We start from the raw sequence: 25,640 nt of genomic DNA, 5'->3' as shown, positions 1-25,640 counted from the left end.
TCCCCGCTATTTATTCAAAGTTGTTGTAGAGCCTTTGTGTGGACTTGATTTCCTTAGCTTTTGTCGGTCTTGGGTCTTTCCTCTTCTTCACGGTGCGAAGACTACTAACTCCCTGTTAGTACGTCTAGGACTTGGGTCTTAGAACTAGAATCACCTCAAGCCACTTCACATCACTACAAAACTAATAAGACAATCCACGAAACAAACCAAGTATAGAAAAGATGGTTTGAACTAGTATGTTACTGTACTAGCCCACAAATAGTTTAATATTCAAATAAGAATATTAAAACTAAATAAGAATACTTGACTTAAGATAATAAATAGTAGTCCAAGTATTTTTATGATTACTCCTTTATAAATTAAATAGATAGGTGGAGTAATATGAGAAGTCTTTTTATATTAAGCACTTATGGCTTATGACTTCTTTATTATTCTTCTTCTTTCGATTATATATTTATAGATCGAAGAATACTTTAATTACAACCTCAGAGTTGTAATTTTACCTTTAAGTATATCAACTTAAGGTTTTAAGGTATACTTGTATATTGACGATTATAAGGTCAAAGTATACTTTTTAACTTCAAGCATATTTATAAGATTTATGAGTCTTAGCCAAGATCCAAATAAGTTAAGTGCAAGTAATTGGCTTAAGATTGTGCTTTCAAAGTTTGGACGAATTGTTACGAGTATTTTATAGATATCGTAGTATAACCCCACGGAACACTGAAAGATGTTAGAAGGGGCTTATACGATATGACTCGTAACTGTTTATATACACGATATGTGTTAGCCAAGATCCAATTAAATAGCATGAAATTAATTGGCCAACTAGTGGATTTGATTCGTCCTTAATTTTAACGGATGATTACGAAGTGTTTATAGATCGAGTTATAATCCCCCGAAACACTAAAGATGTTAGAAGGGATTAAAACTATGCTTCATAATAATTTATGTGCACGAAATGTGTTAGCCAAGATCCAATTAAATAAAGTTCAAGTAATTGGCTAACTCTTGAACTTAATCTGTTTTGATATTTGACAAATTACGAAATGTTTATAGATCGAGTTATAATCCCCCGGAACACTAGAGATGTTAGAAGGGATTAAAACTTTACTTCGTAATATTTTATGTGCACGAATATTTGTTAGCCAAGGTCCAATAATAAAAATAATTGGCTAACTCGTGAACTTGGGTAAAATATAATCTCCTCTTTGGAGATGAAGTACTTTTGTTTATAGATCTTCTTCTTTAGATGATTTATGTGAAGATCAAGTACTTATTCGAATTCCGAGTTTGAATCTTAGTTCTCTTGATAACTTTGTTTATAAGAGATCTTGTATTAGAGATTAAGATGAAGTAGAGAAATTTAGTACAAAGCTCAAATAAAAAGAACTCAAATAAGAAGCTAAAAAGTTACCACTTTTGAAGAACGGTCGAAAAAGTTCCTCGGAAAAATTCGCCGGAGGTTCGGCCGGATTTTGGCACTTTGGTCGAATTTGGGAAGCCCTTCGGAAGGACGGAAATTGATAGTGGATGAGCTCACTTGGTGGGATAAAGCTTGGTTGGGTGAAGCTAAGCTTGGGTTTCAAAAACCTTGTATATATGTAAGTATATAGAAGAGAGAGAAAGTTTTTGAGAAGAAGTGTGTGTATAGAATTTGAAAGAGATGAAGAGAAGCACTTCTTGAAAAAATCCCAGAAACTTTGTGGATCTTTAGCTTGAAGAAAATGGGTTGGGGTGGGGGTTTATTTATAGGAGGAGTTGGGTGGATTGAATGGTGGAGATTTGAGAAAAATAGATGGTGGATGGTGTATGTCACATGGATTGATGACATGGAAAGCAAATGTGTTTCTTTGCAACTTGCCAGAAGAGACAAACAACTTTATGGGTTTAAAATCTCAGCTGAGATATTTAAATATATATATATATTTTTTCCTTTTTTTTAATTATTGTTTAATCACTTTAATTAAGGATTAAACACCATTAATTATGACTATCTTAAAAACTCCTAAATAAATACCATAAAAAATATGATAATTACTTAAATAATATAAAATGATGTCATGAAAGGTTTGGTCAACTTTAGTCAATGGTAACTAGGTCAAACGTGATCAACCGTGGGACCAACTGCCTCGATTTTTGTGCCCGGCCAAAAATCTTTGAATGCTACAAATTTTTTACCATACTTATAAAATACCATTTAAATGATCCATACCAAATTTCAAGTCATTCTAGCATGTGAAAGTATTTTATGTAAAAATAAAATTATTCTGTCAGCCTTTCTTCCGAGTGAAAATATCATTGATCTTGAAATAAAGGAGATGGATCTTTTGACCAAAGTTTTGAATTAAATAAATATTTAAAATACATTTCTTAATATATAAATATATTTGGATGATAGGAAATATGTTTGAGTATTTTTGAATAATTTTCTCTGAGAAATGCTGTATGTATACATAAATGAGTTGCAGGACTGGATATTAATATTCCAACCATGAATATTAATAATCTTTGAATAAAAATATTTTGATATATATAGAGATATATTTTGGAGCATAGAGTTAAGTATTTTTGATATAGTACGAGACCTCTGAAGAATATTTCTGATATATTCCTTATTCGAGCTTGTTGCCATATTCCTGTTGCAACACATATCTAAGAAATATCATATCTTGATGTTTATTCTTTGATCATATTTCCTGTAGATATATATTCTATAAAGATATAGTTTTGATATTTTGCAAGAATGGAATATCTCTTTTATCTGTTTAAAAGACATGATTTTGCTAATTTGACTTTTTGACTTTGATTTGGATCAATTAAATTAATGTCCTAATGGAGAGGATCTACGTGTTCTTAATTTTATGTTTAATCTTACAAATACCAAAATAAATAATATATCAAATATATCCTTTCAATCTTCCCCTTTTTGGTATTTGCCAAACAAACATAAAATTATCAGTGTGTGCTTCCCCTTGGTGTATGCATGAATTTTTTCAAAATATTTTGCATATAAAACATTTAATTACTTAGAGATTAAATCTCTTTCTTGAGATCCTGAAAAATACTTTGTTAGATGCATCATAAAAAATACAAGCACATATAGATCCTTGTATATCAAAAAGATAACAATATTTTAAAATTTTAAAAAGAGGAGTCTAATTCTCTTCCCCTTTTGTTTGGTATATGCCAAAAAGAGTATGTTATTGCATGCCAAAAAGAATATATAGTTTATCATGGGAAAACATTATATAATGGTCAAGCAATGTAGATAAACATTTAATTTCATTTTGTTGCTTCCCCTTTTGTTTTACTATATGTGATGGCTAGAAGTTTACATATTGAAATGGATTGATAGTAGCATGAGGTTGATGAGAACTAGTTTGTATATAATTCATGCAGATTTAGATCATGCATGGCAATTTACTTCTGCACAGATCAAAAGAGATGTAATTGGCAGATATATTAAAAATTACAGTGTGTTTATACTTTTCTAAAAAGAAATACTATCATAGTTAAGTTTGTAACTGTTGATCTCGTTTTAAGCAAACTATGATAGTTTATATGTAAAGAAAGAATTTCTTTTTGAACAATATGTTTAAGCAGTATTAACTTAAACGTGTTTTATATTACCTTGTTGCATGCATGTTTTTAAAGAGAGAGACTCTGTTTTTATTCATATATGAGCTGTGACATGTGTCTTGTAGAATATATCCCAGATCGATTAATTATAAGAAAAATTCATATATCTGACAAGTTATATCGACTGTAGTTCTCACAATTCAATCCTAATGCAAAGTAAAACATTTAGCAATAAGTACATGTCAAAGGACCTAATACATTCTAAGCCAGTGCTTTTTATCAAATATCAACAAAGGATAACAAGTTACAAGAGTTTGCACTAATACATGCTAATGGCAACTTAACCATTTAAAGTCCATGTACTAGTTCATGCTACACAAGTCTAGTTCTACAAATCACAGACTTCATAAAAATATGTTTACATATAAGAAATTCTAATACATTCTATATGAGATTTCCTAAACTGTAGAGACACTATCTAAAGTATACAAACTTTTAAGCAAGCCTGATGTAAGTAACTAACCAAACAGTTGTGAGAAATTATACCTGTTTTACCTTAGTGCAGAGCAACCAAAAATAGATTCCTTGGGGTTGGTGTGATAAAAAGAGAAAAAATTGAAATTTCATACCTTTCTTACCTGAGATCTCATGTTTGCAAGGCTTTACCATTTATCTTGGGCTGGAAGGCTTGGGAGTTGATTGTTCTGGATGTTATTTAGAATTCCTTGAGTGCTGATTGATTTCCCTGTATGCCATAGAAGTGGATATTTGCTTCATGCCTGCAGGAGGTTAGAAAATACAGAGATACTAGTTTGCCACAGTTCTAAAATTTATATTAGCAACTCTTAAGAACTAAGATAGACATTAAGTAGTTGGATAGCTGCATTTAGTTGTTAGAGTCAGTATTGTACATCAACAAGTCAGATTTCCAGGAATTACCTTTTTATCTTAATTCTACATAATACATAAATGAACATACTTAAAAAGGTAATAACAGTTAATTGCAGTGAGTTCCATATCATATTATAAGTAGCTAAAGACAAGTTTCAGATTGTTCATGCATAGATTGGTTAGTGAATTTAAGAGCAAACTTGCAGTACAAGTATGCTAGGGTATTCAACACCAAAAGTAACAGAATGCAGATTATATTACATGGAACAAAAGTGTTCATATCAATCAGTGTGGTTTACTGATTAAATTGAACAAAGTTCTACACCCGTGTTAAGAGATTACAAAGCATAAGGAGTGCATATACTCCATCAAATCCAAACAAAGTTAAACAATAATTCAAGATTACAAACCAACAAACAACATAAAGTCTTTTAAGTTACAAATACATCAGAAAACAGCAAAAGAGGTACATAACAGCAAGTACCGGTACAACATCACAGACCAGACTTCATCAAACATCAAAATCAAGCAAACTTAACCAATCACATTTCCATCAACATCACATATATGAACCAAATCAGGCAAGTTATCAATCAGTTGACCTCTAGCACCCATATTAACTTCTTCTAACTCATGAATCATAGCAGTGTTATCATGTATAGGTACTTGAAAGGAATCGACAACATATTGATCAGTCATGCAAGGAGTTCCTAGAGTAGATGCAGCTAAATGCTCTAAATATGCAATCCTATGTTTGCAAGAGGCAGTGAGACTCTCTAATTCTCCTACTTTTTCTTTAATCTCATTGTTCTCTTCTTTAACCCTCTTAAGTTCAAGTTTTAACTCTTGAAACATGGTTTTGACATACTCAAACTTAGACAGAAACACATCTTCCTCTCTTATGAACTAAGGAATAACTGTGGGAGTTGCCTCCTGAGGCTCACAGTGCATCAGGGGCACTTATGGCCTAATGTGTTCATTAGTGATTTGAGAATCAGCAAGATTAGAAAATGCTTCAGGCATGTTAATGTTGCAAAGTGCAAATAAAGATGAGATTAGCATACCATAAGGCATATAATCTACAAGATGTGCATTGATCATGTTCAGAAGAATAACATAAAATATACAGAAGTGGATTTTGTTAGTGCAAAGAAGATACATGATTTTCATATCAAAGAAATCAAAGTACTTCTTTGATTTGGTTTTGGCATAACATTTTCCCTAATGATTAGAGCAAGATGCTGAAATGTGCCAGTGAAGTGTTTGAAATGAATATCACAATTAACATTACAGAGACCATTAGGAATATCAGATATACAAAAAGTGCCAAGCATTAGTTCAAATTCAGATTTGTTAAAAACAAATAGAGAGAAGATATCCTCACAAGGAAACTCACACAAATGCAAAGGTAAATGCAGTGCCCTATTAATGCTTTTGTTATCAACACAAATGACCTTTTTGTTGACTAATGTAGTGAAATGAAATATGCCTTCTACCCCTTTTATGATATTCATGTTACAATAGAACTCTCCCATGAGGTGTGTGTAGTAGTGCTTACCTAAGTTATACATGAGACCATCCCACCTAGCCCTTCTAATTATGAACTCTACTTCACCCTTCACATCAACACAAGTGCCAGGTTGGACATTTTTGAATATTTCAAGAAACTTTTTGGAGTTTGAAGGGTTTGACAGTTTTGGTGGAGGGGGCTTTGGTGTGTTCATAGAGGTGTTTGGATTTGTCTTAGATTGGCCTTTCTGGTGTAAACTTTGGCTTGTAAAGGTTTAGGAGGTCTAGGGTTAGGGGAATGAGGGTTCTGAAATTTTCTTCTTTGGTAGAAAGGAATGGTGTGATTTTCGTATCCCTTTCTGAGTTGTTTAGGTGGAAATTGTCTTTTGTGATAGTGTTTATGATATGAAGATTGAACAGTTTTGAAAGCAGAGGTTTTGTGGTGATGAAACTGATTTTTCTCCATATCTTCAAGAAGATATGGGTTTTCAATCAGTGGTCTCGGTTTAGGGTAAAAAGGGTTAGCATTTGGGTTCATGTTACAAGTGAAGTGAAGTTTATGCAACTATCTAGTGTATGTGTGAATGCAGTATACAAGATATGCATATATATATAACCATTTAACACAGATGCCAAGATAAAAGATTTTAAAAATTAAGATTTTTAGAAATTGTTTACTGTTCATGAACAGTGAAAAATATTTAATGCATGCATGGCTGTGTTACACAAAAATCCTAGTCTTTTATGAATAGATACTAGGATGATGTATATGAGAGAATGATGTAATGCATCACATATACAAAGATTCATAAACTATTACAGCAGAGAATAAAGAATGTATTAATTCTTTATCTTTGTGTCTACTTTAGAAAACAACACAGTACACAAGTACAAATTTTGGAAACTGTGTGACATAAAGTTGATATCGTAGCTTACTCTATTACACAGGGACTGTACTTTTAGTGCAGATGCATTTAAGAATGTGCTGTGTGTGAAGTGAGTTTGAAAGAAGAACTGATTTTTTTAATGCAAATTTTATAAAATCTGTTACATTTATTTTTCAAGAAATTATGTTATTAATGAGATGCAACCAAGAGAATGTCATGAACATTAAACACAGAACATTGCATACACAATCAGTTTTCATTTAATTCAAATATCATTCAAGGAAACACAACAATTAGATCATTTATATCAGATATAATACTTTAAATGCAGTAAGTTAAAATAAAATGTCACCTAAATTTTCTAAGTGGCCATTAATCACAGCAGTGATCCAGATACAGGGATGCTCAAGGCTCCCCTGCCAGGTCTTACTGTGAGGGCTGGTGTGTGAGCGAATTATTAATCTTTGTTAATATGAGATTACACAAACCAATCTTGATTATACCTTATCTGGTTTCTTATAACTGCTCAAGTAAAAAAAACACAGAATAGTAAATAGTGTTGTACTACAAGTTCACAAATTATATATATTCAAGTAAGCATGATGCACAGACTCAGTACACCTTTCAAATAGACAAGTAGAGATTGGAGTTAACAAGGCATTTCTTATCCAGATTCAATGTATTCAGCTTAAGACAGCAATTAGGACAGCTTGCACATATGTTAATATATTAGAACACATACTTATATAGACTTATAATTTTATTAATGTCTTAGTAATCTTAGATCAATTAGGTAGAATTGAACAGACTAATGCTAAACAGTCAAGATATTATCAAAGACAATTTCAGTTATCATGTAAATAGTTCAGTTCAAATAAGTAAACAAGAGGATCAAGTGGTAGCATTTTCAGGGTCCAGTTCACACATATTTTATAACTAAACGAAATAACAGACCAGGTTCAAGTTTTAATCTTGATTATACATATTATACTTTACAGAGAATGAAAACAAGAATTTGTTTTCTTTTTAAAAGAAAGTACTAGTAGTGAACTGTTAAGATAGAACTGTGATTAATCAACCAAGACAGATCACAATTAAAGTACTATAGAAAAGTAATGTACATTAGCTGTGTCAATAAATCAAGTAATATACTTTAATAATACACAGATCACAAACACATATAATTGTTGTTCTGCAAAGATTAATCAGGTAATCAGAGCACAATTGCATATGGCTGTGTTAAAATATCAATCCAACAGCATTCTATAACACACCTAGGTAATTTAAAAAATAAGAATTCATGAAGCACACATAATATCAAGGGACTTAAAATCAAATCAACCAGGACACTGACTCTCTTGGACTTAGGTTAATTAGTATATCAACAATCAGCTGTTATTAGTGAGACTTATACCAAAACTCTATAATTAATCAAGCAAATTTTCAGAGACCTCATTTTGAACAGACAATTTCACAGAGATCTTAATTCAAATAAACACTCATAGATTTTAAATTCAACCAAGCATATTCTGTTGATTACAAGAGTACTATCAAATTTCAACTTAAGCTTTAGTAATTTAGATATTTTAACAGATTAACTTATTAAGCTCATAATATACAATTGATAATCATATTGATAATCTAATTAAGTTTCAAGTACTGAGAATAATTATTCTAAATTAACCAAGTTATGATCATACTCGAATTATTACTTTAAGCAACCACAGAGATACAATCCAGATTAATCAACAAAAATTGCATCTGATATCTTTAAATTACAATAATTATCAAGTAATTATCATAATTAATTCACTTTAAGCAACCATTCGAAGATACAATCCAGATTGATCAACATAACTTCTTTGACTGAACTTTATATCCAACAAATAATCACAAATCACAGTCACAAACTCTACATCAATAATCCGAAACTTTATACTTTTAATTCGATCAAACACATAGTAGTATCAAATCACAACTTTATCAAAAACAAATCACAGACATCCATACCATGATTAAGATATGATTTAATCAAATAATGTTCGATTCAATTTCAGTCAAATTCCCTTAACCACAAATTCAATCAAATGAGACTGAAATAAACACAAAAATCTCACCTAAATCGGAAGTTGACTCAGTCGTGGACTGAGTCAACTTCCGATTCACCTTTCTCCGTTGCATGCAGCCGTCGTATCTTCTTTTCCGAGAAGATATTCCATTAACCAGTTTTCTCCTATCATTAAACTCAAAAAAAATGTTAGGGTTTTTCAAATCAATCAAAAATATGAACATAAAAGTATTAAAATTATCTAATCTAATGTTTGATTTGATGATTCTCATTCGATTTATATACAAATCATCGATTTTATCACCAAAAATCGATTTGATTTTAACCAATCCCAAAAATGATTCATGGAATCTATCAGAGATTCAATGAATAAGTATATAAGCATAGCTTTGTATGATTGAATCAAGTTTTGTCAGAAAAGAAGAGTTTTTGATCGGAAAAGAAACTAGGGCATCAAGTTTGAGAGAGAGAGCCGATAAGAGCGGTGAGAAGAGAGTAGAGAATAGGGTTTGAGCCGCGTATACTGTAGAAACAGTGTACTAATATATTTTTATAGGGATAAACGGATAGGATTTATTAGGGTTATGGATGAATGGTCAGGATTATAGGGTTTGTAATTTGGGCTTTTAAAAAATGTGGGCTGGGTTTATGACCGGGCTGAAATAAAAGATATAGATATATCTTTATAATTAAAAGTATATGGGCCTTTTATATTTATTTGATTTGGGTTTGGTTAATAAAGAACCAATTTAAGAAAAGTAATTCTTTTATAAAATAATTTCCAAAAATAGCCGGATTATTTTATCCTTATATATATTTGTTTTGTAAATTTGTTTTGCATATATTGCAGAAATTATATATATATATATAATATCTATTTTAGAAAGATAGAATTAACATATATTTATATATCAGTAAGTAAATAACTGAGAGTAAATATATATAAAAAATTACATAAATATAAATGACTGAAACAGTTATAATATTTATATGAGAATGACTTCTAAATGATTATAAATCTCATGGAATATTTAATATTCACCCGATTAAGTTTATTTTCCCGGTTAATCTGGGCTATATAAGTTATCTTAATTCGATCAATAAATTTCTTTATTGATAAATCTGAGTTTAAGACAAACTTAATAACTTGATCGGGAAAATATCCTTATCATTGAGATTTCTTTATAACTCTCTTTTTATAAACCATTATTTCACAGATTCCAACATTCCTAAATACAAGCGGAGTTTAGTAAATCTTTCGAAATTTAATGGTTTTGTGAATATGTCAGCGAGATTGATTTCAGTATCAATATGAGTTATTTTTATATCGCCTTTATTGACATGATCACGTAAAAAATGATGTCTCACATCTATATGTTTAGATCTTGAATGTAATACATGATTTTTGCTAAGATTGAGATCACATCAAATTTTATATTATAGTCAGCTAGTGTTTGCTTCATCCACAGTATTTGAGCACAACACTTTGCAGCTGCTATATATTCAGCCTCGGTTGTTGAGATGGATACGAAATTTTGTTTCTTTGAAAACCAAGAAACTAAACATCCACCGAGAAATTGACAAGTACCACTAGTACTTTTTCTGTCGACTAAATGTCCGGCATAGTCCGAATCGGAAAAACATACTAAGTCAAATGGTATTCCTTTTGGATACCAAAGACCAACATCAGTGGTTCCTTTAAGATATCTCAGTATCCTTTTTACAACGGATAAATGATATTCTTTCGGTGCTACTTGAAACCTAGCACACTTATAAACACTATATTGAATATCCGGACGACTTGCAGTTATATAGAGCAAGCTACCGATCATTCCACGATATTTCTTTGTGTCTACGGTAATTCCTTTTGGATCTTCCATTAATTTATCGGATGTAGACATAGGAGTAGAGATGGGTTTGACATTATCCATTTCAAATTTTTTCAACATCTCTTTACAATACTTGGATTGAGAGATATATATGCCTTCATCAGATTGCCTTATTTGCAATCCCAAAAACAAGTTTAATTCTCCCATCATACTCATCTCGAATTCTTTACTCATATTTTCAGAGAATTCTTTACATAGTGCATCATTTGTTGAACCAAATATGATGTCATCTATGTATATTTGTACGAGCAATATATCATCTTTTTCTTGCCTCGTAAATAAGGTTTAATCGACCGTTTCCATCTTAAATTTATTGTCTTGTAGGAACTTGGTCAACCTTTCATACCATGCTCTTGGGGCTTGTTTTAAACCATATAGAGCTTTATATAATTTATAGACATAGTCGGGATGTGTTGCATCTTTAAACCCGGGAGTTTGTTTCACATATACTTCCTCTTCCAAAATCCCATTTCAGAATGCAGATTTCAAATCCATTTGATAGACTTTGAAATTTTTATGACAAGCATAAGCCAATAGCATTCGAATTGATTCAATTCTTGCTACCGGTGCATATGTTTCATCAAAGTCTATGCCTTCCATTTGGGTATATCCTTGTGCGACTAATCTTGCTTTATTTCGAAGTATCATTCCATTTTCGTCTAATTTATTTCGAAATACCCATTTTGTACCAATTATGGAAGTATCATGAGGCTTAGGGACAAGTTCCCACACTTTACTACGAGTAAATTCGAGCAATTCATCTTGCATAGCGGAAATCCAATCCTCGTCTAATAAAGCCTCTTTTACGGTCTTAGGTTCTATTTGAGATAGAAAACTAAGATGATTCACAACATTTTGAACTTGTGACCGTGTTTAAACTCCCTTCTTTAAGTCTCCAAGCACATTATCCAGTGGATAACTTTTTATAGTGGGAATTGCTTTAGGAAGTTCATCTTCCTTTTCGTCCAATTCTAATGGATTTTTATATACGGGAGTCCCGAGATCCATATTTTTGAATTGTCGAATAACCTTTTCAATATCATCTTGTTGAACAATTTCTTGGTCAACAAGATCTTTATATTTTTCTGGTGGTTTACTTTCATCAAAAGCGACATTTATAGATTCTTCCACCATAAGCAATTTGAGGTTAAACACTCGGTAAGCTTTACTATTGTTAGAGTATCCAAGAAATATACCTTCGTTTGATTTAGGATCAAACTTCGTAAGGTACTCTTTTGAATTTAATATGAAGTACTTGCTTCTGAATACTCGAAAGTAGTTTAGTTTCAGAGTTTTGCCAAAATATATCTCATAAGGAGTCTTTTATTTTATAGGTCGTAGCAAAACCCGATTAAGAATATGGCAAGCGGTTGACATAGCCTCAGCCCAAAAATATTTAGGTCGACGATATCCATTTAGCAATGTGCTAGCCATTTCTTGGAGTGTTCTATTTTTTCGTTCAACTACTCCGTTGGATTGAGGAGTGTATGGAGCGAAAAAAATTATATGTGATGCTATGTTCATCAAAAAAGTTGGTGAAACTCGAATTCTCAAATTCCTTACCATGATCAGTCCTTATATAGACTATGGTTTTATTTTGTTGATTTCGAATCCTTTCACATAAAGATGAAAAGGATTCAAAAGCATCACTTTTGGCTTTGAGAAATTCAGTCCATGTGAATCGTGAATAATCATCCATAACTACCAACGTATATGAGCAACCTCCGAGACTTTGTATTAGAACTAGACCAATAAGATCCATATGTAGTAGCTTGAGAGGTCTCGAGGTAGATACCATAAACTTTGCTTTGTGTGAAGCTCGAATTTGTTTACCAACTTCGCAAGCTTCACAAGTATGATCTTTATGATAGTTTAGTTTTGGTATACCTCGGACATGGTCTTTTGTTGATATATTTTTTATCAACTTCATGTTGGCTTGTCCTAATCTTCGATACCATAGCCATGAATCATCATTTGTAGTGATTAGGCACACATTCACTTGCTTGCTCATGTCACATGTACAAACATTTTTATTTCTGGGGCAAGTGAGAACCAACTTTCCAAATTTATCTAATATAGAACAATGAGCAGTATAGAAAATTACCTTGTAATCGTTGTCGCATAATTGTCTAATGGAGAGAAGATTGTACTTTAACCCGGTGACCAATTGAACGTCGAAAATTTTAACTTTCCCATTTCCAATATCTCTGATGCCGACAATGTTTCCTTTACTACTATCACCACATGTTATGCTCCCCGCGGTAACCGTTTTAATGTTGTTCAAGAGTGACTTATTACTGGTCATATGTCTTGAACATCTACTATCAAGGTACCATATGTCTTGTTTTGCGGCAAAACAAACCTACAACCATGATTAGTTAAATTTATAGGTACTCCTTTGTCTTGAGGGTCCTGGGGTTAGTACATCATATATAACATTTGATTTATGAAAGAATCTAGGCATGGTATAATTATCATTAGGCATATAAATATTTCTAGATGCATAGGACCTAGTTTGAGGTTGATAATACCTAGAGCTTTCATAAAATCTTGGTGGAGCATGATAAACATTATATCTATTATTAGCATGGTAAGTAGCATAAGCATTTCTACTAAGAGGTTGTTGCCTTCTAAATGCATTACCATTTTCATGATATTGTGTGTTTCTAGTTTGAAACATAGTTGGTTAATGAGACCATTATTTCCTTGGATTCTTATATTCCATATTTTTGTGAGGCATATGTTTATCATCTTTCTTATATTCCATATTTTCGTTGAGGTAGTTTCATCTCCAAGAGCCATCAAGCATAGATTGACCACTTCTTCACTAGCTTCTCGAGCTTCTTCATCTTCACTTAGATCCCAATCATTTTTGGCCATGAGACTTCATCCCTTTGAAAGTTTAGGACATTTTCTTTTATAATGACCGGGTTGTTTACACTCGAAACACACATCTTGTGTTTCCTCCGAAGATGGATCTTTAGGTTTTGGAGGAGTGTAAACAGGATGGTTTGTAGAGGCATTGGCATTACTATAGGTATTTATATTTTGATTGCCTTTTCCTTTGTTTAGCTCGTTGACGGGAAATTACTCTTATAATTGGAAGAATAATTTTGAGAGTAATTTGGCCTTCCGTTTGAGTTAAAAACTCTTTGTTGATTATTTAATTTAAGGAAGCCTTTTCCGTATCTTTGAGCTTTGCTTTGAAGCACACGACGAAGTTGTCTCGTGAGTAGAGCAATTTCACTCTCATCGAGATTTTGGAGTTCCTCGTTTAACTCGTCGTCATTTTCATCTTCATCAATTAATATGGCCTTTAGAGCCATATTTTTCTTTTTATCCTCCACTTTTGGAGCAACCTTTTCCAGAATATTATCTTCTTCGTAAGCATGAAGATTTCTGAATAAGTTATCAATCTTATACTCATTTAAGTTGTGCATTTCTTTTATAGTAGTGACTTTAACCTTCCAACTGGGAGGTAGAGATTTGAGCACTCTTCTATTCTTCTCATTTTGAGTATAATTCTTTCCAAGTTGAGATAACTCATCGATAATGCGAGTAAATCTTGTTTCCATATCGATGATATTTTCTCCTTCTTGGAGTTTAAAGTTCTCCTAATCTTGGATCAATGTATCCATTCGAGAATCTTTTATATCAGTGGTTCCTTCATAGGTTACCACTAATTTGTTCCACATTTCTTGTGCCGACTTGCAATTATTTACTCTTTTATATTCTTTTTCTGCAAGTGCACTAGTGAGAACCATTTCTGCATTTACGGCTATATTCATTGTGGCTTCTTCCTCTAAGTTATATTCACTAACCTTCTTTTCGACAATGATGTCATCGATATTTTTGGTAGGAATGCGAACACCGTCTTCGATAGCCATCCAAACTTTGACTCCTTGAGATCTAGCATAAAGGCGAAACCTCGTTTTCCATGTTGCAAAGTTGGTTCCATCAAATAGAGGAGGTCGTGAGCTAGATAGACCTTCACCACATCCAACGGGATTAATATACGCCATTCTGGATCATATTTTGTTATGCCTGTAAATCTGCAAATCACTTAACAAACACGTTAAAAAGCACTGCTCTGATACCAATTGTAAGGGGGTTGAATACAGTGTTTATTACAATCAAATCGATTTCGAACACAAGTAACAGTAAATAGATATATTCAATATAATAAATTCTATTACAATGGAACTGTTCTCTCTCAGTGATGAACAAATATCACTAAGGGCTGCTAGGTTACAATGTATGATCTTCTCGATAATGATAACACATATAGTGTAAACCTATGTCTGTGTTTATATAGTACACAGTTACAAGATAATTTCTAATTGACATGGAATATAATTCTGTCTCCTAAAATATATCAATCAGATATCTTATACAAGTCTTCTTATCTTCTAACTCTTTTCATGCATATCTTGCTTTGTTTTAGTCTCGATCTTCTATCCTGTAAATCAGCTTTCTTCCTTAACTGTAAGTCCTCCCGTACTTAAGTTCTGATATGACCTTAAGTTCTGATATATATCTTATGACTTCCGGTAAGTACTGATTCCAGTAAGTCCTGATATTTCCTGTTTGTTAAGATCTGAAAACTAAACATAAAACATATTAGACATGACATCTCAATTATAGAGACATTCATTTGATGTTGCAGTTCTAGTTCTGACACCTGCTTCAGGATCTCCAATTATTAAGTTAGGTGTATATGATTTGGTCCACTTCCTTGCAGATTGAAGTTGACTTCTAGAACTGGATCCTCCCCCATGATCGATGTTGTCTCCATCAGCATTTTCTGATGCTCCCCCTGTAGTTATGCTCTCTGAGACTTCAGAATATGACTTGGATCCTTCAAGATTTGAAGTATCAGAGTTTCTAGAATTATCATAATTTGGCTCATCAGAACTAGATGAATCAGAACTTGAAGAGCCAGTGACATGTTCTAATGCTTCTTGAGAGTCTTGAGATGTGGTAGGATCTTCAGCTTGCTCCCCCTGGACATGTGCATTTTCCTTTGGAGTTGTTACCACAGATTCAATGACATCAGTACTTACAGGATCAGAGTATAAGTCATCAAAAATTACAGAATCAGAATTTAAGTCTTCATTTTCAAATCTCAGCTGATCCTGATCATTGAAATCTTCAAGTCCAGTAATCTTTTTATAATCAAAAGATACATTGATAGATTCCATGACAACCCTTGTTCTAAAATTGTAGACTCTGAAGGCTTTTATGGAAAGTGGATATCCAACAAAAATTCCTTCATCAGCTTTTAGATCAAATTTTGACAGCTGTTCAGGATGAGTCTTAAGAACAAAACACTTGCAACCAAATACATGAAAGTATTTCAGATTTGGCTTCTTTTCTTCACCATCTCATATGGTGTTTTTCCTTGCTTGTTTATGAGTGTAGCATTTTGTGTAAGACAAGCAGTCTGCACAGCTTCAGCCCAAAAGTAGGCTGGCAGCTTTGCTTTATCAAGCATAGTTCGTGCAGCTTCAATGAGAGTCCTGTTCTTTCTTTCTATAACTCCATTTTGCTGTGGAGTTCCAGGTGCAGAAAATTCCTGTTTGATTCCATGTTCTTTGCAGAACTCTTCCATGATTGAATTCTTGAACTCAGTGCCATTATCACTTCTTATAATTTTAATAGAATCTTTGACCAACTTATCCAGCTGTCTGACATGATCAGTTAGAGTAGATGCAGTTTCATTCTTCTTGTGCAAGAAATACACCCAAGTGTACCTTGTGAACTCATCCACTATAACCATAACATAGTTCTTCTTTGCAATTCACATGACATTGACTGGACCAATAAATCAACATGCAGTAGGTGATAAGGCTCAAGAATTGATGACTCAGTTTTGCTCTTGAAAGAAGATTTTCTTTGTTTTGCCTTTTGACATGAATCACAAAGGCCATCAGGAGCCAATACTGATTTTGGCAGTCCTCTCACAAGATCTTTCTTTACAAGCTCATTTATGTTGTTGAAATTTAAATGAGAGAGTCTTTTATACCAATTCCAGCTTTCTTCAATTGATGCTCTACTCAACAGACAGATTGTAGAACCATCAGTACTTGTTGAAAATCTGGCTTCATAAATGTTACCATGCCTGTAACCTTTCAGAACCACTTTGCCTGTACAATTGCTTACAACTTCACAATATTTTTCAAAGAAACCCACATGATAACCTCTGTCACAGATTTGACTCACACTTAGCAGACATTCATTTAAGTCCTGAGACAAGAGCTACTGTTTCATTGATGACATTCCCAAGATTGATATTGCCATATCCCAAAGTTTTTCCCATATTGCCATCTCCATAAGAAACTCATGGGCCAGCTTTCTCCACAAAGTCTGATAGCAGGGCTTTATTTCCAGTCCTATGTCCTGAACATCCACTATCCAGTACTAGGATGTTTTTCATGTTGCCCTGCAATCACAAAGACCACTAATGGTTAGTTTTAAGGATCCAGACTTGCTTGGATCCTTTGGCCTTTTTAAGTTTATTAGCATTTGCAGCGGATTTAATATCAAAGTTTATGCTAACATGTTGTTTATCAGAACTTATATCAGACTTTGCATCAGACTTTACACTAGAAGGAATTAAAGTAACTTTCTTCAAAGAAGGTTTTATTTGATAATAATTATAGTACAAACTATGATATTCCTTACAAGTATTAAAGGAATACCATAAACTATCACAATGTAAACAAGGATTTTATGGCTTAAACCTAACAGACTGACTCTTAACTCCTGACTTAGGAGGTAAAGAGTTTATACTCTTATTCTTCCTATAAAAAGAAGCAAGATGGTTAGAGTTTCCACAGTCATAACATTTCTTTCTAGGAGCATTAGGAACAGGCATATAATTATTACTTTTATTCACACCTTCCTTACCATTCCTATTTTTCCTAGCTGCCTTTACCTTGTTGATATTCCTTATTTCTTTCAGCATATGCTTAAGCTGCTTCTTAGTCATTAAGCCTATGTTAACTTCAGCTGGTTTATCCTATTCTAATTTGTCAGAAGTTGTCTTTTCCATAACTTCTGCTACAGACTCTTTCATCTTTTCAGAATTAGACTTTACAGTTTTAGCTACAAACTTAACATGATTTACCTTTGGCTTAGCGGTCTATTTAACAACAATAGGCTCAATTTGTTCAGTTTCTTTTTCACTTTTATCATCTCCATAACCTAAGCCCTTTTTCCAGTTTCCACTACTTAATAAATTCTGAGTTGTTCTGCCAGAGTTAGTCCAAGTCCTGATAATCTCTTTTTCTTTTTCTAACTCAGTTATTAGAAATTGATTCAATTTTAGCACTTCATTTTTAACATAAAAAGCATCATCTCTTTCTTTCTGAGTTTGATGGAACACAATTAACTCCTTTTCTAAATAGTCATTCCTTTTTTTATAAGCAAGATTTTCAGAAGTTAATCTTTCACATGTTAAAGTTTGATCTCTATAACTAATAAACATGGTTTTAAGATATAATCTCAACTCAGTAATATCATCAGTATGAAAAGCATAAGTTGTTTGAGGTACCTTCAATTCAGCAGTTTTAGGGCTGCCATTAGCATTTTCCATTAAAGCATAATTCACCTCATCTTTAGAATCTGAAGAGTCTGACCAGATTTTTTTCTTTGTGACAAGTGCCTTGCCTTTGTCACTCTTTCCTTTCTTGCAGTCAGGAGATATATGGCCTCTTTCACCACAATTGTAGCATTTCACATTTCAGTTGTCTCCTCTGTCAGACTTTGCACTTTTGCTTTCATACTTTCTGAACCCTTTCTTATCAAAACTTCCACCTTTTTTGGAAAACTTCTTTCCCCTCCTGAATTTACTGTAGGCTATCTTTGTGATACCCTTCACCATAAGAGCACACAATTTCATCATCTCTTCATCAGCATCTAATTCAGGTAAAATTTCAGTTTCTGAATCAGACTTTATGATGAGAGCCTTTTCTTTGCCTTTCTTTGAGACAGCCACCTTGGGGGATTCCTCCTCAGCTTTAAGAGCAACTGTCCTTGACTTTCTCCCATGCCTCTTGCTCCTTTTATCCATCTCAAATTCATAAGTCTTGAGCATACCATAAATTTCATCAAAAGTAGTTTCATCAAGAGCATAGTTGTCTCTTATAGTAATGGACTTCAAATCCCAACTTTCAGGAAGAGCTAAAAGGAATTTTAGATTTGAATCTTCAAGATCATATTCCTTGTCCACCAGTGACAGATCATTTAAGAGTTTGACAAACCTGTCATATAAGTCAGTTAATGACTCATCACCTTTTGAGTCAAAGTGCTCATACTCTTGAGTGAATATAGTCCTCATGTTCTTCTTGATTGCATCAGTTCCCTGGCATCTTGTCTCCAAAGCATCCCATATCTCCTTTGCAGTCTTGTAATTAATTACCCTGTTTGACATGACATTATCAATGGCACTATGCAGCAAATGCCTTATCTTTGCATCCTTGGCAATGGATGAGATATCTTCAGCTGTATACTCACTTTTCTCCTTTGGTATGGTCTTTGCTAGCTGATCTGCAACTACAACAGAGAGCTTGGTTGGCTTATGTGGTCCTTCATTAATTCTATCAAGGTATTCTGGATCTGTAGCTTCCAGAAACATATCCATATTCACTTTCCATATGGGATACTCATAAGGTCTCCGTATGGGAACCCTAATAGTCCCATATCGACTGTGGATTTGAGTGTTTTTAGTTTCTTCAGTTTTGGTGGGCTTGGTTGGAGTTTCTGCTTCTTCAGACATGATTGTTTGGATCTTTATTGTATGTGTGTTAACAGATAAGCTCTGATACCAATTGTTAGGTCACACAACACTGTAGAAGAGGGTTGAATACAGTGTTTATTGCAATCAAATCGATTTCGAACACAAGTAACAGTAAACAGATATATTCAATATAATAAATTCTGTTATAATAGAACTGTTCTCTCTCAATGATGAACAAATATCACTAAGAGCTGCTAGGTTACAATGTATGATCTTCTCGATAATGATAACACATATAGTGTAAACCTATATCTGTGTTTATATAGTACACAGTTACAAGATAACTTCTAATTGATATGTAATATAATTTTATCTCCTAAAATATATCAATCAGATATCTTATACAAGTCTTCTTATCTTCTAACTCTTTCCAGGCATATCTTCTTTTGTTTTAGTCTCGATCTTCTATCCTGTAAATCAGCTTCCTTCCTTAACTGTAAGTCTTCCCGTACTTAAGTTCTGATATGACCTTAAGTTCTGATATCTATCTTCTGACTTCCAGTAAGTACTGATTCCAGTAAGTCCTGATATTTCCTGTTTGTTAAGATCTGAAAACTAAACATGAAACATATTAGACATGACATCTCAAATATATCTAACATAAGAAATATCATATCTTGATGTTTCTTATTCGATCATATTTCCTTAAAAGATATATTCCATAAAGATATAGTTTTGATATTTTGCAAGAATGGAATATCTCTTTCATCTGTTTAAAGGACATGATTTTGCTAATTTGACTTTTTGACTTTGATTTGGATCAATTAAATTCATGTCCTAATGGAGAGGATCTACGTGTTCTTAATTTTATGTTTAATCGTACAAATACCAAAATAAATAATATATCGAAGATATCCTTTCAACTCAAGATGATGATGTAATGCTCAGAGACAATGATGAGCCTCTTACCTACCAAGAAGCTATGAACAGTCCAGACTCCGAGAGATGGCTAGAGGCCATGAAATCCAAAATGGAATCCATGTATCAAAATAAAGTATAAACTTTAGTTGATCCACCTGAAGGGGTAAAACCTATAGGGTGCAAGTGGATTTTCAAGAGGAAAACTGACATGGATGGTAAAGTACAGACCTATAAAGCGCGACTAGTGGAAAAAGGTTTCAAACAAATTCATGGTATAGACTATGATGAGACCTTTTAACCAGTTGTTATGGTCAAGTCCATCAGTATTTTGCTAGCAATAGCTGCTTACTACAACTATGAGATTTGGCAAATGGATGTCAAAACCGCTTCTTAAATAGGAGTCTTGAAGAGGATTTATACATGATACAACCTGAGGGTTTTGTCGATCCCAAGTTTGCTAAGATGGTATGTAAGTTGCTTCGATCTATTTATGGATTGAAGCAAGCCTCGAGGAGATGAAATTGTCATTTTGATGAAACAGTCAAAGAATTTGGCTTTATTCAAAATGAAGATGAACCATGTGTTTATAAGAAGGTTAGTGGGAGCCATGTGGCATTCCTAGTATATATGTAGATGACATATTACTGATAGGGAATGACATACCTTCTCTACAGGCTGTTAAGACTTGGTTGGGAAATAGTTTCTCGGTGAAGGACTTAGGCGATGCTACTTATATATTAGGGATCAAGATCTATAGAGATATAAAGGAAATTAATCGGCCTTAGTCAGAGTACATACATTGATAAAGTATTACATCGTTTTGGGATGGAAGAGGCAAAAAGATGATATGTCTCAATGTCTCATGGGATATTGATCTCAAAAGATAATTGAACTAAATCATTAGATGATAAGGTCCGTATGAGCAAAGTTCCATATGCTTCGGCAATTGGATCTATAATATATGTGATGATATGTACTTGTCCTGATATTTCGTATGCCTTGAGCATGACAAGCAGATACCAGTCTAATCCAGGTGAGGGTCACTGGACAGCTGTCAAGAATATTCTTAAGTACTTGAAGAGGATTAAAGATCTATTCTTGGTGTATGGAGGAGATGAGAAGTTGGTTGTAAAGGATTACACTGACGCCAGCTTCCAGACAGACAAAGACGATTCAGTATCTCAGTAAGGTTTTGTGTTTTGCCTTAATGGAGACAATAGTTGATTCTACAATGGAAACTGAGTATATTGTTGCCAGTGAAGCAACCAAGGAGGCTGTTTGGATACATAAATTCATAACAAGACTTGGTGTGGTTCCATCGATCACAGATCCATTTGATCTTTACTGTGATAATAATGGAGCCATTGCAGGTTAAAGAACTAAGGTCCCATTCCCGGGAAAAGCATATACTTAGGAGGTATCACCTTTTTCGAGAGATTAATGAAAGAGGAGATATACATATATGTAAAGTGCATACTGATGATAATTTTGCAGACCCACTGACTAAGGATTTATTGCAGTAAAAGCACGAAGGTCATACTAGTTCCATGGGTATTAGATACATGGGTGATTGGCTCTAGTGCAAGTGGGAAATTTTTAGTGTTTGTGCCCTAGAGACAACACTATTATGTTTATATTATGAATCATTTGGATTATTAACTAAGATTCTATGGATTATTCTTTAGTAATTTATTATATCTTTATTTTCTGCGATAAAATGTTAGATTAATAAATGTCCTTGGAATATGATATGTAAATCTTTATCTCTAAGTACGTGACTTAGAAATGAGATTATGAGAATAGTATTGATATTCCTAAAGGTCCCTAGTCAAGTATTATTGTTAATGGACGATAATAAATACGTTGAGACTAGTGTGTTTTTTGACTGATGATCACATCTCATTGATTATAGGTATGGTGATACTAAAAGTCAAAACGCAGGCACATGTATTAAATACAAGGTGCTGGATTGACCTGTTGTGAGATACCATATGTTTAAAGTGTCATAAGTTAATCTCACAATGATAATGATGTATGGGTCCTTAGACCTGAAATCATTATATTTCTATATGAGAATTAATATACTTTGATACTATAGAAAGTTATCTTTGACCGGGTAATAATAAAAGTAGACATTGGATATATTATAAATCGTATGAGAAATATGAATGATCTAAATGGGATTTAGTCCTCCTATATTAAAGGAGTGATATTATTGGCCTCTTGATTAAGTAAGACTATAAAATGCATGGCCATGCTCAAATACTGATTTGTTTAATAATTTATTCATTGATCAAGGAAAGAAGGATTAAACGTTAAAAGAGGATGACACAATGCATGCCTCGAGTTTGATCTATAATATAAGGCTAAAGGGATTATATTACATTATATATTATTCACGAAAAGTTTAATTGAATCACCAATTATTATTACTTGGGGAGCAATGATGTTTTACTAGATGCCACTCATTATTTATAATTTTATTATTAGAAAATAAAAGTATTGCCAACGTAATAATAACCTAAAGGGTCACACATAAAGAACGTTTAAAACAGAGTGTTATTTAAATTATGAATTTAAATATTTTATTGTTGTTAATTCGAATTTAACTATTAAATTAATTAAGTGAGACTTGATTAATTGTATATATATTAGAATTCGAATTTAATAATAATATAAACCCAAAATCAGAATGGGTCCTTTTAGAAGCCCATTATGACTAGGATTAGGCCCGAATCTCCTCTCTCCCTATATATACATTAAGATGTATATTTTTAGCATTTAGAAGTTAATCACGTTTTTAGAGAAAAAGCCTAGCAACTCTACATCTTAGAGAGGCTAGAGAGAGAGAGAGAATGAGGCAACCAAATCGGCTAGTACCGGCTCCGGTGATCGTTGGATGATCGGACGTTCGTGTGGATACCTTTGGAGAGCAGATCTTCGAAAGGAGGGTTGCTATGTTGGTTCATCAAGATCAGAACGCCCATTACAGTTAGAAGGAAAGTTTTATTAAGGTAAACATCTATTCTCCATAATTATCCGTTCATTATATGTATAGATCCTGCGGTAGGGATTCTAAATTTTTGGTTTTCCGTTGCATTTTAATGATCGAATTCCTAATAGTCATCTATGTAAACTTCCATTGTTTTTCCTATTTGATCCTTAAATATTTTGTTAACAAGCCTTTGAAATGTTGCCCCTGGATTACGTAATCTAAAGGGCATAGCTAAGTAATAGTATATCCCCCTTTCCGTAATGAAAGTCGTCTTCTCACAATCTGATGGCTCCATCTGAATCTGATTGAAACCACTCGAGGCGTCCAAAAATGAAAGTAACTCATGTCCAGCTGTCGAATATACCATAGTGTCAATATGAGGCAGTGGATAGGGATCTTTGGGGAAAGATTTATTCAAATCAGTGTAATCGACACAAACTCTCCATTTCCCGTTCTTCTTCTGGACTATGACAACATTTGCCAGCCATTCTGGATAGTCCACCTCCTTAATCATCCCGGGCTTGATAAGTCTGCCAACTTCATCATTGATGATTTCATTTCTTCTGCTGTAAACTTTCTTCTCTTTTGTTGAACAGGTGTGTAGCTAGGATCGACATTTAATTTGTGTGTAATCACATTAGGATCTATTCCTGTTATGTCATTATGTTCCCATGCAAATGCATCCAATCTCTTAGTTAAGAAATTCACCAAATTCACTTCGATTGTTGGTGACAGGTCCTCCCCCACTAATACTTTCTTTTCCCCCATCTTCAGGTCGATTTTAGCTAACTTGTCAGGTCCCGTCATAGTAGCCACAGGCGCGTCATTTTTGTGGTATTGCATAGTTGGTTTCAGACATGTCTTGCAGCATTCTCGTACCATATCCTGATCTCCACGTATTTCTTGTGATCCTCATGGTGTCGGGAACTTAAGAACTTTATGGTATGTTGATGGCACAACTTTCAAGTTGTGGATCCAAGGCCTCCCCATAATTATATTGTATGCAGAATTAACATCTATTATGCAAAAATTTTCTAAAATATTAATCCCTTGTGCATATGTAGGTAGTGTGATCTCCCCCATCGTACGCTTGGTTTCTCCACTGAATCCCACTAATGTTGTATATTTTTTGATTATGTCGCGTTCCACCAAGCCAATTTGTTTCAGTGTACTCAATATCATGATATTAGCTGCACTCCCATTGTCAACCAATATCCTCTTGATTAGACAATTCCCCATTGGGAGTGAAATGACAAGTCCATCTTGTTGTGTTTCCCGAATACTCCTTTTATCCGACTCGTCAAACATTAAGGCCGGTAAATTGTTGTTGTCAACTCCCATTTAACTTACTCGAACGTCTGTTTCTCTTGCTACTCTTTTCGCTTGTGAATATGTAGAACCGCATACTTCAGAGCCACCTGCAATGAAGTTGATTATCTTGTGATGTGGTGGTGACGGTGGCCTTATTGACGTTGTGTCTTCTCTGTTGGGTGATTTGTTTCTCCTTACATAGGCTGCTTTCTTGGATGTCATGAACTCGGTTGGATATCCTATCTTGGTTAAGAATTGTAACTCTTTCTGTAAGGCTACACAATCATGAGTCTTATGCCCGTAATCACCACAGTAATCACACCACAATTTCAAATCAGGATTTGCCCTTGGCTTGTTACTTTTTGTTGGCCATTTGACCACGTCCCCCAATTTGGTGAATTCTTTAATCATGGCTGATGGTGTAATTGAGAAACCGTAACTATCGTATGTTGGTGGTAGATTAGGATCTTTCCTCCAATCTGAGTATTCCTCCTTCTTTCAATCGTTATAATTACGCGTTGTGTTGATATAGGCCTCATCTCGAGAAGGCCTTGAATAGAGATTATATTCCCTAGACCTTGGCGTCATGATTTTCCTTGAGGGTCTGTAATACTTCTCATCGTCTTCCCTCCTGTCTTCCTCCAACCTTACTTATGCCATATGAGACTCTCTTTCAAGCCCCCTTCTGAAAGCTTCCATTGTTTTGCACGGATACTTTATCAATTCTTCATACAGAGGCGACTCTCTTTCAAGCCCTCTTCTGAAAGCTTCCATTGCTGTTGGTACATCACAATTTGTAATCGTTACCTTTTCTATATTGAATCTCGTCAAGTAGTCGCGCAGTGGC

At 33.6% G+C, this 25,640-nt stretch overlaps 1 protein-coding gene across 1 annotated transcript; it reads right to left on the bottom strand.

The window, feature by feature from the left end:
* Positions 1-24,394: 24,394 nt before the first annotated feature.
* LOC141719400 (uncharacterized) lies at positions 24,395-24,823 on the bottom strand. Its single transcript, XM_074521779.1, has one exon. The coding sequence runs from the start codon at positions 24,821-24,823 to the stop codon at positions 24,395-24,397; it is 429 nt and encodes a 142-aa protein (XP_074377880.1).
* Positions 24,824-25,640: the final 817 nt, after the last annotated feature.

Source organism: Apium graveolens, chromosome 4 (assembly GCF_009905375.1).
Source record: "Apium graveolens cultivar Ventura chromosome 4, ASM990537v1, whole genome shotgun sequence".
NCBI lineage: Eukaryota > Viridiplantae > Streptophyta > Magnoliopsida > Apiales > Apiaceae > Apium > Apium graveolens.
The sequence above is the reverse complement of the archived record's forward strand: the minus strand, read 5'-3'. Positions and strand labels throughout refer to the sequence as shown.